The 18,372-nt window shown below is 40.4% G+C and overlaps 1 protein-coding gene and 1 non-coding gene across 6 annotated transcripts in view; both read left to right on the top strand.

Annotated features, from left to right (window-relative positions):
* Positions 1-18,372, top strand: part of PLCB4 (phospholipase C beta 4) — a 229,744-nt gene that overhangs the window by 114,780 nt on the left and 96,592 nt on the right. For all 5 annotated transcript variants that reach the window (XM_054180088.1, XM_054180091.1, XM_054180090.1 and 2 more), the window contains 4 exons: positions 6,605-6,705; positions 11,516-11,596; positions 11,900-11,959; positions 13,265-13,408. In XM_054180088.1, coding sequence (XP_054036063.1) covers positions 6,622-6,705; positions 11,516-11,596; positions 11,900-11,959; positions 13,265-13,408 — 369 coding nt within the window. In that variant the 5' untranslated portion in view covers positions 6,605-6,621. The remainder of the gene's footprint in view (positions 1-6,604; positions 6,706-11,515; positions 11,597-11,899; positions 11,960-13,264; positions 13,409-18,372) is intronic.
* TRNAR-CCG (transfer RNA arginine (anticodon CCG)) lies at positions 16,449-16,521 on the top strand. Its single transcript has one exon. It is a non-coding gene; the product is annotated as a tRNA-Arg (tRNA).

Consider the following 18,372-nt stretch of genomic DNA (forward strand, 5'->3'; position numbering starts at 1 on the left):
AAAAGGTAGCAATACTACTTATAGATGTGAAAGATACATTATCTGTCAACTACAGATTAAACAACATTAGAAATTGAGTATGGTAGTAATTGCCCAAAGAGCACATAGAAGACTCTGACATTTTTATTTATTTTTTTTTCAAATAAATCTGACAAGTCTCTTATTTAAAGGGCTCACTGCTGTCATTACACAAGGTGATAGAGCCTGTAAGACTGCCAAAAAAAGGTAATTTGGGCATAAGTAATTCAGAAAATACTGGAGATGTTTTGTAAATACTACATGTTTATGTTTTATCATTCCATACAGTAGCCTTTGTCTTAAAGGCTAGAGTATTCTTTGTCTTCAGCTGAAAGCCACAGAGTGAGGTAATTAAACATAAAAGTAATTTGCTGCTTAGGTCAAGATAGATTGTATACATATATAACATGCTATAGCAATTTGGAAAAGATCTTGACAACTATTACACAAACCATTGCTTTCATCAAAGTCCAATTCATTCTCTATTACTACCTGGGACTTGACCATGGAAGCGCCCGCAGAACTGTGAAATCTTGTAATTGCTTTACAGTATATTGTGGATACTGCAGAAATGCAGCAGTGTGGCTCTCACTTTTGGTGCTGAAGGATATATGTACATCAAAGGGAGAAAGAGTAGGAAGTACACTGGTGTGGTGGTTTTACGCTATGCCTTTAAAATTTAACTGCAGATTTCAAGCAGAAAAGTAGAAAACCATGAATAAATCACTACTGGATGTAAAAAGGAAAACAAAAGATTATTCTAAACAAATTCATTGGATATATGTCTGGGGCAAGAGGAGCTGTACCATAACAATTCTTCAGATTTCCCTTTTCCCATTCCTTTTCTCTTCTGATCTCAGCTGTTTTGATTTGCTTGGGAGAGAGAGAACGTGCTTCTGGCTGGCCTCGGATAAGTCTAACCCATTGCTTTCTCTCAACTCCTTTCTCTGGGACAGAGAGGTTTGGGGGGGGTGGGCAGTGGAACGACTTCCTGGGTCTTTTGACCTTTTTGTGTTGTTTGCTAATTGTAAACATCTGTATAATATTGTAAATACTGTATAGTTTGTCTGTATTCATTGCATTCCATTGGAGAGTATAGTTTTTGCTTGTAAATACAGCTTCATTTGCTTCTAAAAGTTAATGCTGGGGGGAAACTTCAACCCACCACAACTGTTTTTTGTTGGGGTTTGTTGTTTAGTTGTTGTTCCGTTTCCTTGTGGTTTTGTTTGTTTTTAAATTATTTTCTTGTATCTGTAAGAAAAATGTGTATGACTGGGCAAGATTACTGAACTCATCATAGTGTTCTGTGGGTGTGTAGGCTTTGTCCTTGACACCCACATAGATAGTAACTAGTGTGATTTTAGGTGTGTTTACATGAGATGATTCAAAGAGGTAATTGGTGAAATGGCAGTGTGGAGCCTCCTCACTTTTTGCTCAGAAAACAGTGATTCATTCCAGAGGCAAAAATAATAATTACTAAAATAAATTAATAAGTATTGTTGTAATACTCAAGGCTAAGCAAACTGCGGAAATTCTGACTTACTATGTTTTATACTGGAGGGGGTCATCTCTAAGGAGTACGACTTTCTTTTCCAACAGTGTCTCAACATTGACAGGATGTTTATGGGATCCAAGTAGTATCCTATCCATCATGCTAGCCAGCCCTGTGGATTAGTTTAGAATATCATCTCTTTCTCCAAACATTAGTCTGCTTTGTATTAACAGAATCTTTTCCTCCTCCTGTTCAGCCACACCTTGTCCTTCTTTTGGTCAAAGAATGAAAAAAAAAAAACAACCACAAAACACACAACCAAACCATCAGGATTTATTGCCCTTCCACTCCCCACATCCCAGATTTAGCCTTGTACAGCCAAGCTTACAAAAGAGGAAGGCTTCTGTATTAAATAATGCTAGTCTGGATAAGGTTAATTGTGTGTCCTCACTCCTCGGGTACTCCAGGAGAATTAAAATCTAGTCTTTATTATGATCCAAATCATATCTTAAGGCATAAACCCATATTGAAAGAAAGGAAAAGAGTTCAAAAGGTATTTAACTACTGCATTAGAGAAACTTCACTTGCTTTCTCCTTGTGGTCACTGATTAAGTATTAAGTTGTATTTTATATATTTTTCTGTCTTTTTACATGGTAGAGGGGCATTTTTATATTTTAAAGAACCCTATATGAGTAAGGTGATTTTGATTTTCATTTTTGAAGGCTGTTGAAAATTTTTAAATACAGGTTTTGTGGTCTTTAAGTGCACTTCCTCAAGCTTCTTTTGCTGTTTGGATCTCGACACATGTATTGTTACTAAATTTCTTTATCAATTCTCGATTGTTGTTGTAGTGAGGGTGTATGCATCCATATATTTGCAACCAAATGAACATTAGTATGTCACGTTTGTTAGAGTTTGATGGGTGGATGAGGTTGGTTTTGTTTTTTACTTTCTCTGAACTGCTTAAAAATTGATCAAGATTAACAGGAGGTCCAGAGAGTGTCAGGGGAATACTTAGTATTTTGTTTTAGTGATTTAAAAAGCTAATAAGGTTATGGAAAAATTGATATTTTGAGAGGAGTGTAAGAAACACGAGAGAGCTTTTCTAAAGGCAGAGAGAATTTTCTTCACCTTCTGCACAGCTGCCAATGGATATGGCTTTGAATTCTTGTTTGTTACAACACATCTGACTCCTTGCTACATGTACTTGAGCAATCTTTCCCTCACACTTCATCTGTCTCAGTTCATCTGCAAACTGTATTGACCTGTGAGAGGGCAGAGCTAGAGGAGAGATCGGGAAAATGGTAAATAACAATGAGCTCAAGTTCCTGAGGCAGAACTTGATTGCTTCAAAAATTATGAGCAACCAAATGTGTTTTCTTGCAGCCCAAAGCAAAATCATGCAAATAAGAAGAAAGGCTTATGTAGATTTATATGACAGAGGGCTGTGCAGGACTTCAGTGTCTTGAAAGGCATCTGGAAAAGTGGCGACCGCTTTGTCTGACTCTAAAGATTTGAGAGCTGTGCATTGCAGCAGAAACTGAAGAGCTCTATCTATTTAATGTATCATTAATGAAGTAATGAGACAACTTCATACTGTGTCAATACCTAGACAAGGAGAAGATATCTGTAAAGGAAGGATTTTGCAGAGCTGTGTTTCTGTGATGAACTCAGAGTTCAAAGTGGTAACAATGCATGTTTGTAAGTGCTAAGGTAATTAGCCTCTCCGAGAGGTGTCTGTGGAGGCACTCTTTACATCCAGAGTGCTAGATGCTGGATGGAATGTTGTGTGTCTTATACAGGAGTTTATACCAGCTGCTGGTGGTAAGTTTTAAAAAAATGTGTATGGGTTTCACTGTCAGTAAAAAAAAAATGGTAAAGGCCACGTGTATTGGTTGAGGACTCTGGAAGAGTATTCTTCACAGTCTTAAAAGTGTTATCACATTTCTTGTGTTTTAGCACAGAGCACATCTGCTTTTCCCAGAAGGGCTGCATGAACTACTTGTGTTTGAAGCAACTTTTCTTCTTGAGGACATTCTGATAGCAAAAGTAATTTAAACAGATAAAGGCAACTACCACAGTATCATCAAATCACAGAATATGCAATAGAATATAGTATTTATCACTTCCAGTGTGTATGCTTTAAGTTTTCTTTAAAGCTAAGGGATATTTTTTCAAGACCTTTGAGGATTTGTTGTATACTATGGGAGTTTGCTGGTTCTGGTTTCAACTTTGCTATTAACAAAACCTGTGTAGTCAGAAAACAGCTTTCTGAAGCTGCATTTCTCTAAACATTTTCAAGGTTTTGTGATTATATTGAGCTGTTGTGTGAAATCTATGAGCTGTATAGGAACAAGCCACCTTCATGCTCCTTCAAGGGGATAGATATTCAATCATGCAGCTTCCTCCATGCAATGAGGGAAAAATCAGCTCTGTGCTGGCCTAAACTGGAAGAGACTCTAAAGCTGGAAGTGTATTTTAAAAAAATAAAAAAATATGTATTGATTTGGTGCATTTCCTGGAAGGATCTCAAAACATCTCATGATTCTCATGAAGGAGGTATTATTACTTTTTTGCAGAAGAATAAAAGCCAAACGCACAGAGCTAGCTTGTGACCGTTTGAGGCTGTACCTTTAAGAAAGGGACAGTGCTAGGACATTATGGCTGAATGTTTTTGTAAATATTGATACTCTAAATGAATTTCATTGCTAGATTGGTAGAATGCAGCTTTAAGTTTTAGTGCAGCTGGAACTTTCCTCAGTTCGGTTCCTCTTTGCTCTCCCTTTCCAGCCTGTCTGCTTCTGGGCATCTGGCCAGAAGGGCCGCAGATAACAGATAAGCATTAATCCAGCACTAATATTTCTTGCTACTAAAATTCTTCTTTTCTTATAACTGCCTTTTCTCTCTCTCCAACCCTCTTGGGGAAAAAGGGAGGTAGGGGGAGAGAAGGGGGTACAGGGGGAACTCCCCTCTGTCCGCAGGTTGGGGGTGGGGGGTGGGGGGCCAGCCTGTTCCTGTATTCTTCTTTCCTGTATATTTCTGTATATATTGTAAATTCTGTATATTTGTGTACATAAATTCCCTGCGTCTCACATTGCTTTGTAAATACAGCACTTCCTTTTGCTTCACCGGCTGAGTTAGCTGTGGTTTCTTTTATTCCTTCTTAATGGGGAAGGGAAAGCTGGGCCTTTCTCTCTCAACCTACCACATAGCTGAAAAAAAAAAGAGACTTGATAAGATAGAAAACATAGTGGATCACTTCTTGGCTCTAGTTCCTTGTCTTCTACTTTTTTTTCCAAACATCTTTTCATCAAGGTTGGGGTAGGGGAGAAATACAGATGAGTGGTCTTAAATAGTGTGTAACTTCTCTTCTTTTTTTCTAATTGGAGTGTACAGATGTGTTATTTTGAGTTTTCACCCTGTTTTCAGCAAAAGTGAGCACTTAATGGTGATATGTCTAATTGCATTTTTTCATAGCTATGGAGAATTATCAGTTTGTTATTCCAAAGGCTTTGGAAACATCGTGTATATTTTTTTTTTATTCCTGTGTTAGTTACCCAAAAAAAGGCAGGTGCTAGACATGGACAGCATAAAAATGAAATTTGCCCCTTTTTCTTTTTAAGTAGCAACATTTTTCTTATTATTTTGTGTGTGTGTGTGTGTGTGTGTAGAAAACTATTAAAAGCAACTGTTCTTAAGGCTGATGTTGGACAGTCTTTTAACAGTATCCCCTGAGTTATTTTGTTCTTGTTCCTTTTCATGTTTGAACGTTTGTGATGCTAATGAAAACAAGACAAAAGGCTTTTCACAAAATGCTTCCTTTTAAAATTTTTTTTTTTTTTTTTTAAATTTAAACAGTTGCATCTATTCTGGGTATAAAGTTCAGTCAAAGTGGACATCTCTAAGAACATTGTGGAAGGATTGTTACATAATGGGTAATACTTTATAAATCAGAGGTTTGACATACGCAAACACTACAAAGATGGCTTGCATAGCATAGATTACACAGACTGTCAAATGCTTTTCCTTGAATTTTAGGTATGCTTTTTATCTCTCTCACTCAGACAAACTTTGCTTGGGTTGTTGTCTGTCTTGTTAACAGAGTATGAACTGTTCTGGTTACCCTTAACCCTGTATCGTTTTGCTGGAGATGGGTCAGTAGTAGATGAATATTGTCAGTTGTCAGAGGAGGCCTGGGCTAAACAGAGAACGGAGTGAGGTGATGTTTGCCTGAGTGAGACGGGCATGTGAGGTCAGATTATTGTGACTGTGTGCTGTATTACTCCTCAGTACACCATTTTGCAGAATGATTTGCTGACATCTGAGTCAGTCTTACCTTGCTGCTGCCGAGTGAGTTCCCCCTCATACAAGACTTTCTGGTCCCTTCTATGAAAGAGATAACCAAGATAACCTGTGTCCTAGATGGTGTTAGTAAGCAGAAACAATGCAGATGCACTTTATTTCAGATAAAATGAACTTCAGTATTTTAGAGTATGTACTTGGAATGTTTTCTGATGTAAAGCAGTGTAACCTAGAAGGCACCAAGGTGTTGAAAGGATCCTGAATAATTTGATAGTCTTTATTGTAAAGTCTGTAAACCTTTATTTCCCTGTGAATTTTAGCCTATATATTATCCATATCTTGAGCTGTATGTGAAATATCACTGAAAATACACATGACTTTATTTACTTTTGAAATGTGAAACACAGCAGGGAAAAATGTATTTTGCTTATGTAGTATACAGTTTAGAATGTTTTTAAAAAGAAATAAAACTGGATATATTGGATCTGATGTTTTCCTGTAAAAGAGTAGCAGTCGTACATTACAGGTTGTGGTATTCCGCACCTAGGTCTGGAAATGAGTTAGCAGGTATTTAAGCTAAAGGAATATTAGACTGCAAGGGGTTTTTCAAATAATTCAGCTCAGACACACATTAAAATATTTTTATTTTGAAGTTATGAAACAAAAATACTCTTAAGTGTGAAAGGAAAAGCTAAAAATCACTTTTTTCCCCTTTTTTTTCTCCAGCTTAGACTTCAGAATATCCCTTTTAAAAGTCAGTAATTGAACCTTGGTTTCTCATTCTATTTCAGGTTTTTCTTCTATAATCATGGCAAAACCTTATGAATTTAACTGGCAGAAGCCAGTTCCCTCTTTTATGCAAGATGGAGCAGTGTTTGACAGATATGAAGAGGTAAGAGGCCAGTTGCTTTTCATTTGCTATTCTCTTTTAAATATGCAGATGTTACAGAGTATTTCCTGGTTTGCTTTCATTATACACAAATAAACTTTCAAGTAACTCCAGAAATGTTTATGGGGAAGGAATGCCAACACATCTTATTGCTATACAAATTTTTGCTTTCAGAAGGAATAGGTTTAAAATCTTTAATTCCTGTGATTTGAAATAAGCCCTAAGGAAGAGAAAGGGAGATTTGGATCAAAATACCTGTAACTGGCATAAAGCACAGTACTGAACAAAGTGAATCCTTCCTTTTTTTCCTTTTTTTTTTCCCCTCTTTTTGCTTTTTTTTTCTTTTTGGTGCATCTGTCAAATTTGTGGAAATGTGTCCTTTTAATATATAAAGTAAGGATTTGCATCTTACAAGGGAAAGTAAAAGAACACAAAACATTTATATTCTGATTCAAATGCATCATTTGAGATTTGGAGTGGTTTAATATACTTGAGCAAATCAACCTGTGTCTGAAATATGATTACTATGATCCTGCTTTCAGCTTTGCTTTAATCCAAATTTATTAAAGAAATGCAAACTAGGATGTTTTACACAGCCAAAATAAAGTGCTGAGACGTTTACCTTATATTCAGCCTGTGAGAATAATTTTATCAGGGTCTGGTTTTAATCTCGTTTGGACAGGAAACCTCTGAAAGTTGACGGTATCTTGGTAAGTGCCTCCAGGATATTAGTATTTTCCTCTTATCTTTTGAAATGTAAGTGAAAGGTATTTTTTACCACAAGGCCTGCCAAGATAGGGATGGAGTTTTTTTACTGTCTGTTTTCAGGTTTGGGTACAGATAAGCTACAAACATAGAAGTGGACATAAAATTCCTTAGAAAGGAGGTTCGTAAAAGCTTTATTTAGTTTCACAAATACTGCTCTAGAAAAATCAAGCTGTGAGGATCCAGATGAAGTGTATGTGCCATAGTTGTTCTCTTGCACCTTGTATGAGAAATGGGAAGACAAAAAAAAGAGTTTAAGTGCTCAGATTTAGGTGAGAGATAAGAATGTTCAGTGAGGCACCTGAGTCTTTGATGCAGTGAAGGGAGAATGAGATTGTAATGAATGAGAATGAGAAGTAATGAATGAGAAGTAATGAATGAGAATGAGAAGTAATCCCTTTTCATTGTAGGTTGGTGTGCCCAGAAGACACCTGTGTGAGTCAAAATAATGCTGGGTAGACATAGATAGGATGAGAACATAGCACCAAAAGTCTTGCTCTTTGAAGCTGAAATGACTGCCTTGCAAAACCCTGCAGAAGGAACATTCTACTTGCTACCTGTGGAGTAAAATGTTTGACCATCCAGCTGATGTTCTCTAGCTGCTTTGCTTGCTGCAAGTTTTGTGACAGTTTACTCCAAGTTTGCTACAGCACAGCTGTAAGCCTGGTTTGTTTTCTCAAAGAGGGCTCTTCTGGAAACACTAGAAGGCTTCAACTTAGATAACTAACTGTATATTTTATCTGCAGTTTTACAGGGATCATCAAGGACCGTAAAAATCCTAGTGACTCAGAAGTTAAGATCTGTAGGCTGTAAACAGTGAGCACTTGATGGTGTGGCTGTTTGATATTAAGAAATATATGATACACGGAAGCTATTGTGTAATTGTCTTGTGGTGGTAACTAGATAGCCTGCTTGAGAGAGACCATTGTTTTAGAAAGGCTACGCAAACATAGTAAGATCCAATCCCTGTACTGCAGGTCTTGCATTTTTCAAGAATAACGTTTCAGATCTAGACTTAGATTGTCATGAAACATCTGTGCTTAGTTCCCCACTCTAAGGTCACATTCAGAAAAAGAGCATTGATAGCTGAATGAAGGTCAGCGATGAACTGTGGCTCAGGAATCCTAGTACAGGTTCTTGGTGACAGAGCAGCTCTAGTACATCATGAGATATCTTTTTATGTGCCCAAGTTTTTGTGACCAGATGATGGATCCATCTTTTTCTTATAGATGAGTCCATTAATCAGAAGGATTACAGAATTATGGAAGTACATTTTGAGTCACACATTATCATGTTTGTCTGCTGAAAAGTCTGAGTCTAGAACAGAGTTAGCAGAATATAGGAAATAAAAATCAGACGTGATAGGAATCTTGGTGATCAGGTTGCATCCATGTGATCTGATTGTAGGTGGTTTTTTTTACCACACAAGAATACAAGTTGCAGAAAAAGCAGTTTCATGAATAGAGTAAAGGCTGGGGTGGATCATCAGCATGAGTGCAATTTATATAGACACCTTTGTGAAAACATTTTTAGTACATCGGGAGCTTTTTGGTAGATGAGGACACAATAAATGACAAAAAATTGCCCACTTTTTGTGTGAGTAGCCTGGGAAATACAAGAGACTCATATTGATTGGTGGCTAGCTGCATTTTGTACGAACCAAGATTCCAAGGGCAGCAAAACTAGTAAATCTAAGGTGTCTGGGAACAAGGTTTCATAAGCTATGAGCGTTAGAGTGAAGGCAGGAGGTCAGGTGTTCTGGTGAAGATAGATGGGCACAGCATTGCATGCTGGAAACTCATGCATGGTGTTGTTCACTCAGACTGAGCTGCAGCAACTTTGTACGTTCTCAATTCCCTTGCCTATGGGAAACTGCTGCATGTCAGTCCTTAAAACCTGTACATCTGGGTTGAGGGCCTAAAATGTTGTCCAGAGGTGTTAGACACCATTCAGTAATTAATGTGTCCGGTGAAAAGGAGTAATTACCCCAAAAACCACCTGTGGCTGCCTCCTAATACCCTGCATCCTAAGTCAGGCTGGAGAGTTCCCTCACAGTAACTCAGTGAGAACAAAGCATTCTGAAAAGCATGCTGCATGGATTGAAGGCATTGGAGTTCTTATGTGGTTTTGTTACCTAGATTCAAATTGTCCTGTAAACAAGACTACAAGACTCACATGGTATATGCTCATATGACTCATATGGTATATGCTCAGGAGAGGATGTGGACTTTTGGAAAGGTATCTTGGTCTTTAACAGAACAAAGCACTGATCTCTGAAAGAGTAAGCAGTGCTGCAGCCTGTACACACTGGGTTTCAATTAAGGAAATCAGGAAGTCCTGGATCCTTTTCTTTTTTTCTTTAAAAGATGATCAATTCTGCAGTGTTACCCTGCATTTTAGCTTAATTTGGGATACATTAATTGAGGCTGGAGGTGTGTAGTAGAAATTTCTTTTGTAATATAGATAATCTGATTTTTTTTGCCTTGTCTAGTCTCCTTGGTATACAGCTCTTTCTTGATTTCTCTACAAATCAATATCCTTCAGTCTCTGCTTGCCAGATACTCTGGTTACAAAATGCTCAGGACATGTCTACTGCCATAGTCTTACCGATAGTGCTTTCCAAATTCTGGAAGTTAAAATGAAATGTGATCATTTAATCCTGAAGGTAGCATTTTCAAATTGATATACTTTTCACCTTTACATAGTTTGAAGCATTTAATTTGCAATATTTTTTAAATTCTATTTAATTAATGGTTTTTAATTAGATAAGGATCACTACTTTCATTAAACAAATCTTCATAGTTGCAAAGAAGCAACAGAGTGTAGTTGGAGGCCTGTATCAAATTGAGTCCTTCAGGGGTCAGTACTGGGACCAATGCTGTTCAATATATTCATCAATGACTTGGAAGAAGGAACAGAGTGAACTGTCAGCAAGTTTGCTGATGACACAAAACTGGGTGGCGTGGTTGACACACCATAAGGTTGTGTTGTCATTCACCGAGACTTAGACTGGAGTGTTGGGCAGGGAGAAATGTATGAAAGGGCAAGGGCAAGTGCAGAGTCTTGCACCTGGGAACAGCCTCATGTATCAGTATAGGCTGGAGACTGACCTGCTGGAGAGCAGTGAAGAGGAAAAGGACCTGGGGGTCCTAGTGGATGGAAGGTTGACCATGAGCCAGCAATGTGCCCTTGGGGCCAAGAAGGCCAATGGTACCCTGGCATGTATTAGAGGGGCTGTGGGTAGTAGGTCAGGAGAGGTTCTCTTCCCCCTCTGCTCTGCCCTAGTGAGGCAGTATCTGGAATATTGTGTCCAGTTCTGGGTCCCTCAGTTCAAGAATGACAAGGAACTGCTTGAAAAAGTACAGTGCAGAGCCACAAAAATTATTAAGGAAGTGGAACATCTTCCTTATGAGGAGAGACTGAGAGACCTGGGGCTTTTTTATTTTGGAGAGAAGGAGACTGAGGAGTGACCTCATTAATGTTGTTAAATATTGTAAAGGGTGAGTGCCAAGAGGATGGACTCAGGTTCTTTTTGGTGATGCCCAATGACAGGACAAGGGACAATGAGTGGAAGTTGAGGCATGGGAAGTTCCATGTACACATGAGGAAAAAAAATTTCACTGTGAGGGTGACAGAGCACTGGAACAGGCTGCCCAAAAGGGTTGTGGAGTCTCCCTCTCTGGAGATATTCAAGAGTCACCTGGGTGAGTTGTTGTGTGAAATGGTATAGGTGATCCTGCTCTGTCAGGGGGGTTAGACTAGACGATCTTTTCAAGGTCCCTTCCAGCCACTAACATTCTGTGATTCTGTGATAATATTGATGAAGTGAATCCCAATGTTTCAAGTGACATCAAAAAGACAAATCATTACAAACGATTATTTTTTAAGACCTCCCTCCTTCCCCCCTATCTGATTGCTTTAGGAAGAGCAAATTCTTCAGGAAGGTATTTGGGAAGAAATGTCACAGTCTTTGATTTTGGAACAATAGACAAATCTATGATATTTGTCAAACTGATGGAACTAATGGCCTATATTTTCTCTTCTGTAGGAATCTTTTGTCTTTGAAAGTAACTGCCTCTTCCAAGTGGATGAATTTGGCTTTTTTCTGAGCTGGAAAAGTGAAGGAAAGGTATATTACAATTATGTCAAGATTAGATATTGTTGTATTTGGCTTACATTTTGGCTAGTTTTTTAAAACATTAAAATAGTGTGTTACTTTGTTTGCCAGGCTAGCTTTGGTCCTGTTCTTTTAGAATTGACAGAAATGCAGTATTTAAGAGGGAATGAAGTGATATAAAAAGTAAATATACAGTTTAGTGTCACATGACCAGTGTTTGCAAATAAGAGTGTTTATTTTTATTGCAGCTCCTAATGGAGCTGTGTATCAACAGACCTTTCAACTTGTACCCTTTTTTTCTTTTTCCTGTTTCAGGAAGGACAGGTATTAGAATGCTCCCTGATCAACAGTGTTCGTTTTGGAGCTGTACCAAAGGTATTCTGTAGTTATACTCTTCATTTAAACGAAGACTGTTTAAACTGAAGATGAAATTCTGGACAAAGTTATTTTTCTTTGAAAAAAAAATAAATCTTCACAATGCAGCTTGTATTTTGCTATCACAGTCTTAAAATTTTAAGTTTTTAAGTCAAGTAGTTCTGTGTAATTGCAGCAGAAAAGTTCTGTCATCTGATCTTGCTGATGTAGTAGAGGACTCCACTTTTTGGATGCCGTGAAAGTTGAGCAATAGAGATTACGAGCATGTATTGGGAGATTTTAATGATTTTATAACATGTTCTGGCACTTCTCTTAGGAATCTGGAAAAAATGTCTTGTATTCCAAATTTTGTTCCTATGTTTAGAATTTGTTTTATCTTGCTCCATTGATGTAAAAACTAGAAAGTTTTATTTGCATCTCTCTTTATACAGTTTGATCAGACAGTGCAGCTGGTCACTGTCATTTTGAAGAATATCAACAGAAGGACTTGCTAGTTCTGGAGAAGCCCAAAACTGGAAATATTTTCAGTGGCATTTTTCAGAAGGAACACTTAAGATTTAGTGAAGGGAATTGTGGGCCTCTCCCCCAGGCCCTTAATTTAGAAGATTTGTTGTGAAGCACGGTATCTGATAACACCTTTGTGTTTCCACTTTCATATGTGAAGTATTTCTTTAACTATCTCTTAGTAGCTCTCTTGGGAATCCATAGTCTAAAATCTTTCCCCCATAGAGAAGGTGCATGAGAAGTGGTGGTGCAGACCCCCGCCATGCTTCATGTACTGACAACCATACCAATATGCTTCAAACCTCATCTCTGTCTTTACGTAGGTAATTTGTTTTTTATGCCTATTAAATCTGCAATCCTTGATCCTCAGCAGAAACACCAGTTTGTATGACATGTTATTACGTAACAGCCAAAAAGTCACACAGGTCATGACTCTAACTATGGGTTTACCAAGATTGGAATAATTTATGTGAGATAACACTGTTCCTCCATTTTACAGTCCTAGGAGTTGTTACCGTTTCTTTTTCCTGATGAAAACATATGTAATTTCTAATTTAACATTCTAAAATACATTTTAAATGCTTCATTTGCTTCTGAGTTCTTACAATCATGCTCCTAATTATTAGAATATATTGCTTTCCTTGTTTACACATAATAATTCAAAGGGAAAGCAGTAACTTAAGATGACTGGTGAAGGTTTAAAGGTGTTAATGTACATGGTGATGGAAATGCATCTTTACCATAGCACATTGCATAACAAAAGTAGTGCAAATGTAACATGTTACTTACTCTGTTTAACAGGATCCCAAAATACTGACTGCACTTGAGGCTGTTGGAAAATCAGAAAATGAACTGGAAGGACGAATAGTGTGTGTTTGCAGTGGCACAGATCTGGTGAACATCAGCTTCACTTTTATGGTAGCAGAAAACACAGAAATAGCCAAGGTATTTCACAATTAAACAGCGTGTGTGGGGGGGTGGGATTAGAAAAATGAAAATTAAATGAATAAGAGCTCCTCAGTAGTAGTCAATTGGTTTTCTGCCTGGCTGACTGAAAGACCTGTTCTAATGTCTGCTGTCACACTTTGCAAAAGGACAGAAAAGATGTTTGCAGTATTCTGTAACATGTGTGACATGGTGAAAGGAAACGGTGACTCTTAGCAGCCTTTGCATGCATGGTGATGTATCAGAAGTGGACACTGACACCATCAAGTATAGCACACGGCGTTCCCTCACTTGATAGTGTCCGTGTGGGGCTTGTACAGCAGACTGACAATTAATGCAGTGTGTCTGCAACATACAGGGGTGCTAAAGGGAAGTGCAGTTACTTTCATTTTCCTGTTGGTTGGAGCTCAACCCTCCAAAATACCGTTCAGTGATAACCTAATTGTATTGTGTGGTTCATATTATATAGAAACACAAAAGCAGGAAAGAAAATTCTCCACAGTTAAGGGCATTAGGGGATTCCAGTGTACCCAGCTTCTTTCCTGCTTCCCGTTGACATGGAACAATCTTAAGGAAACAATGGTGCTGTTTTACACGTCATTTTTCCTGACACCTTATGATTGCAGTTCACAATGTGACTTTTGTGGCTCCGCCAAGGTCTGGTACTTGACCTGTCTGCTGAGTACTCTGAGAAACTTGATTCTAAGTACTGATGGTATGCTGCTAGCTTAGATACAGAGATTTGAGGGATTTTGAAAATGTTGGGTTTTTTTTTCCTTTTTCTGACTGCATATACTTATGGTGTATTAGTTGGTTTGCTTGTTTCTTAGCTGCTTTAGATCTCAAACTCTATTAGACTAATTAGTTTGTGAGGAGTATGTTGGCCAGTTACATACACTGTCACAAAAGGTGAGCTAATTATACTGTCTAAAAGATCTACTGCTTCAGTGGTGTGTCATGCTGCAGTCAGCTTGTGGATAGGCTCTGAGAGGCCCATAAATGTCAGGGTCCTGAATATTGGAGTCTTTAACTAAAATATATATCCAGAACTTGTGGTGATCCACTTGATCTGATATGTTTGAGGCACAAGGAAGCAGATAAAGTGGATCAAGCCAAAACCATGTAGAGCTAAGTTGCCTTTGCCTGGGATATGGGCATATGGGAAGTATTTTGTCTTGTACTGGATTGGACTTTTGTATATGGTAAGCATATCAATTTTTTTCTATAATTTTGTGCTAAAATAAAATTTTCTAGCAGTTACCTGCACAGAGAGCTGTTCCTCCTTAATTCTTCCCATTTTGTTAATGAGGCGGCACCTTTCTTGCAGTAAATCTACTCTAGAAGAAGTGAGTCTTTACATAGCATTAGCCATGCAGCTACTAGCCACTGTCTAAAATAGGCCTTTATTTAATCCATGTTCAAAAGTAAATGTCCCTGGTGAAATAACAGAGACAAGAGTTATGGAGAAAAAAGGGGTAGGGATTTAGTTTATGCAGCCCAGATATTTGTAAGGGGTGCATCTATAGTGGTTTCTGCTATTTTCCCTCCTGCTGCTGTGAGAAAGGCAGGCATTAGGTATTGTAGATCTATTGTCACTTCTTCAGATAAACCAAGGTCAGGAATGGTTGGCATGTTATTGAGATACTTTAAAATAAGGGGAAAGTTAGTGATGGATCCAAACAGAAAAGGTCAGAAGATTCTGACCAGATAGAGAGCGTAAAAGGAATTCTGCTTCTGTAGATAATAAGTTCCAGTTGGAAAGGAAGTAATTGTTACTCACTGACAGCTGAGTTATAATGGACTGAGAAACCATTACAAAAAGATAATTAATGCACATTCCTGGCTTCTTCAAGCTACCCATGTAAGGAGTGGTATCAGTGGGAAGCAGGTTCTGCCTGGTCCAATAGGACATGATGGCAGAATGTGGGGGCAGTCCCACAGGGGTGGCTTAGCTGTGGCAGGTGGGCATGCACAGAGTGACTATGAACAGTAGTGAACCCTCCCCTCCAAGCAGGGTTCATTGCAGACTGCCCATTGTGATTTGTCATCATCTCTGCACTGGGGCAAGCCCCATGCTCCTTTGCTTCTCGTGGCAGTGTGCTCAGTTCTGGCCAAGTCATTACTGAGCTCCAAGTATAGCTATTGCAACAACAAGAGTGTGTTGTTTATCGCTCCAACTCTTGATATTTACATTCTATCTACTTAAATTTTATTGGTTTTTTCAGCTGAGAAATTGGTTTTCATTTCCACTTTTAAACCAGCCACTAAATAGGGTGTACTCTGTCTCTGATTGCAAGCAGCAGTTGTGGTCCACTCCTAAAGCAACTCCACTGTTGTAGTATAGAGTGACTGTAGAAGGTGGAATTTAAAACCTAATGCTTGGAATCCTGGTTAAATCAGGTTATATAAATTACTGTGAGCTAAAACTAAAGCCAGACCTTGTTCTTATGGGTGATTTTAACCTGCCTGATATCTGCTGGGAATTTAACACAGCAGGGAGGAGGCAGTCTAGAAGGCTCTTAAGAGTGCATGGAGGATAGCTTCTTATCCCAGCTGCTGTGTGAGCCTACCAGGGGTAACACTTTGTTTGACCTTCTTTTTACAAACAGAGAAGGGCTGGTGGGAGATGTGGTGGTTGGAGGCTGTCTGGAGTCCAGTGACCATGGGATAACTGAGTTCTCAATATGCAGTCAAGCTTAGAGGGGCAGCAACAAAACCTCCATTCCGGATTTCCAGAGGGCGGACTTCTGGTTACTCAAGGAACTAATTCAGAAGTTACCTTGGGAAACAGCCCTTAAAAACAAAGGGGTCCATGAGGGCTGGAACTACTTCAAGAAAGAATTCTTGAAGGTGCAGGAACAGGCTGTGCCAATGTGCCAGAAGATGAGCCAACAGGGTAGACGGCCAGCCTGGATGGGCAATGAATTTCTGAGCGAATTAAGGAATAAAAAGAGGGTGGATCATCTTTGGAAGGAAGGTGAGGTAACCCATGAAATGTTTAAGGATGTTGCTAGATCAGGTAGGAAAAAAACTAGAGAGTGACCCAGTGGCCTAATGGATAAGGCATCAGCCTCCGGAGCTGGGGATTGTGGGTTCGAGTCCCATCTGGGTCGTACCGCAGTTATTTGAGGGGGAGCTGCACGCCAGGCACTCCCGGAGCAGCGCTGCCGAGCGGCTGCTCCAAGCCACCTGCCAGGCGGCTGAGCAGGGGGCCGGCTGGCTTCTCGGTGGCTTTCCCCCGGGTCAGGCAGGGGACTCGCGGGGCCGGGCAAGGGCGCGGTGGTTTGGAGCGGCCGCTGACGCACCTTTTGTGTAGTGGTTGTTGGGTGACGGGCTTTTAAAAGCACATTTGGAACTTAAACTGGCCTCTGATGTGAAGGACAACAAAAAGTCCTTCTATAAATATATTAATAGCAAGAGGAAGGGCAGGGTCAACCTCCACTCCTTGGTTGACATGGAAGGAAATGTTGTATCACAGGATGAGGAAAAGGCAGAGGTACTTAACACCTTCTTTACCTCAGTTTTTACTAGCTGGAAAGAACGTCTACCAGACAGCTGGCCTGCAGAGCTGGCAGAGGGAGCCAGGGAGCTGCATGGTTTCCCTGTGTTCCATGAGCAAGTGATAGGAGCTCTCCTCAGCAGCTTAGACCCCCACAAGTCCATGGGACCAGATGGGATCCATCCTAGGGTGCTGAGAGAGCTGGCAGATGAGCTGGCCAAGCCACTCTCCATTATTTTTCATCAGTCCTGGCTCACTGGAGAGATCCCAGCTGACTGGATGCTGGCCAACGTGGTACCCATTCACAAGAAGGGCCGGTTGGATGAGCCAGGGAATTACAGGCCTGTCAGCCTGACCTCAGTGCCAGGAAAGATTATGGAGCAGGTCATCCTAAGTGCAATCACACAACACTTAGAGGATGGCCAAGGGATCAGGCCCAGCCAGCATGGGTTTAGGAAGGGCAGGTCCTGCCTGACCAACCTGATCTCCTTCTATGATCAGGTGACCCGCCTGGTGGATGTGGGGAGGCCTGTGGATGTAGTCTACCTGGACCTCAGCAAGGCCTTTGACACCGTTCCCCATAGCAAACTCCTGGCCAAGCTGTCAGCCCATGGCTTGGATGGGAGCACACTGCGATGGGTTAGGAACTGGCTGGAGGGCCGAGCCCAGAGAGTGGTGGTGAATGGTGCCACATCCAGCTGGCAGCCAGTCACCAGTGGTGTGCCCCAGGGATCAGTGCTGGGCCCCATGCTCTTTAACATCTTTATTGATGATCTGGACGAGGGCATCGAGTCCATCATCAGTAAATTTGCTGACGACACCAAGCTGGGGGCAGGAGTTGATCTGCTGGAGGGTAGAGAGGCTCTGCAGAGGGACCTCGACAGGCTGGGCAGATGGGCAGAGTCCAAGGGCATGAGATTGAACACATCCAAGTGCCAGGTTCTGCACATTGGCCACAGCAACCCCATGCAGAGCTACAGGCTGGGGTCAGAGTGGCTGGAGAGCAGTCAGGCTGAGAGGGACCTGGGGGTGCTGGTTGATGGTAGACTGAACATGAGCCTGCAGTGTGCCCAGGCAGCTAAGAGGGCCAATGGCATCCTGGCCTGCATCAGGAACAGTGTGGCCAGCAGGAGCAGGGAGGTCATTCTGCCCCTGTACACTGCACTGGTTAGGCCGCACCTCGAGTCCTGTGTCCAGTTCTGGGCCCCTCAGTTTAGGAAGGATGTTGACTTGCTGGAACGAGTCCAGAGAAGAGCAACAAAGTTGGTGAGGGGTTTGGAACATAAGCCCTACGAGGAGAGGCTGAGGGAGCTGGGGTTGCTTAGCCTGGAGAAGAGGAGACTCAGGGGTGACCTTATTACTCTCTACAACTACCTGAAGGGAGGTTGTAGACAGTCGGATGTTGGTCTCTTCTCCCAGGCAAGCAGTACCAGAACAAGAGGACACAGTCTCAGGCTGCGCCAGG

Source organism: Dryobates pubescens, chromosome 3, assembly GCF_014839835.1.
Source record: "Dryobates pubescens isolate bDryPub1 chromosome 3, bDryPub1.pri, whole genome shotgun sequence".
Lineage (NCBI taxonomy): Eukaryota > Metazoa > Chordata > Aves > Piciformes > Picidae > Dryobates > Dryobates pubescens.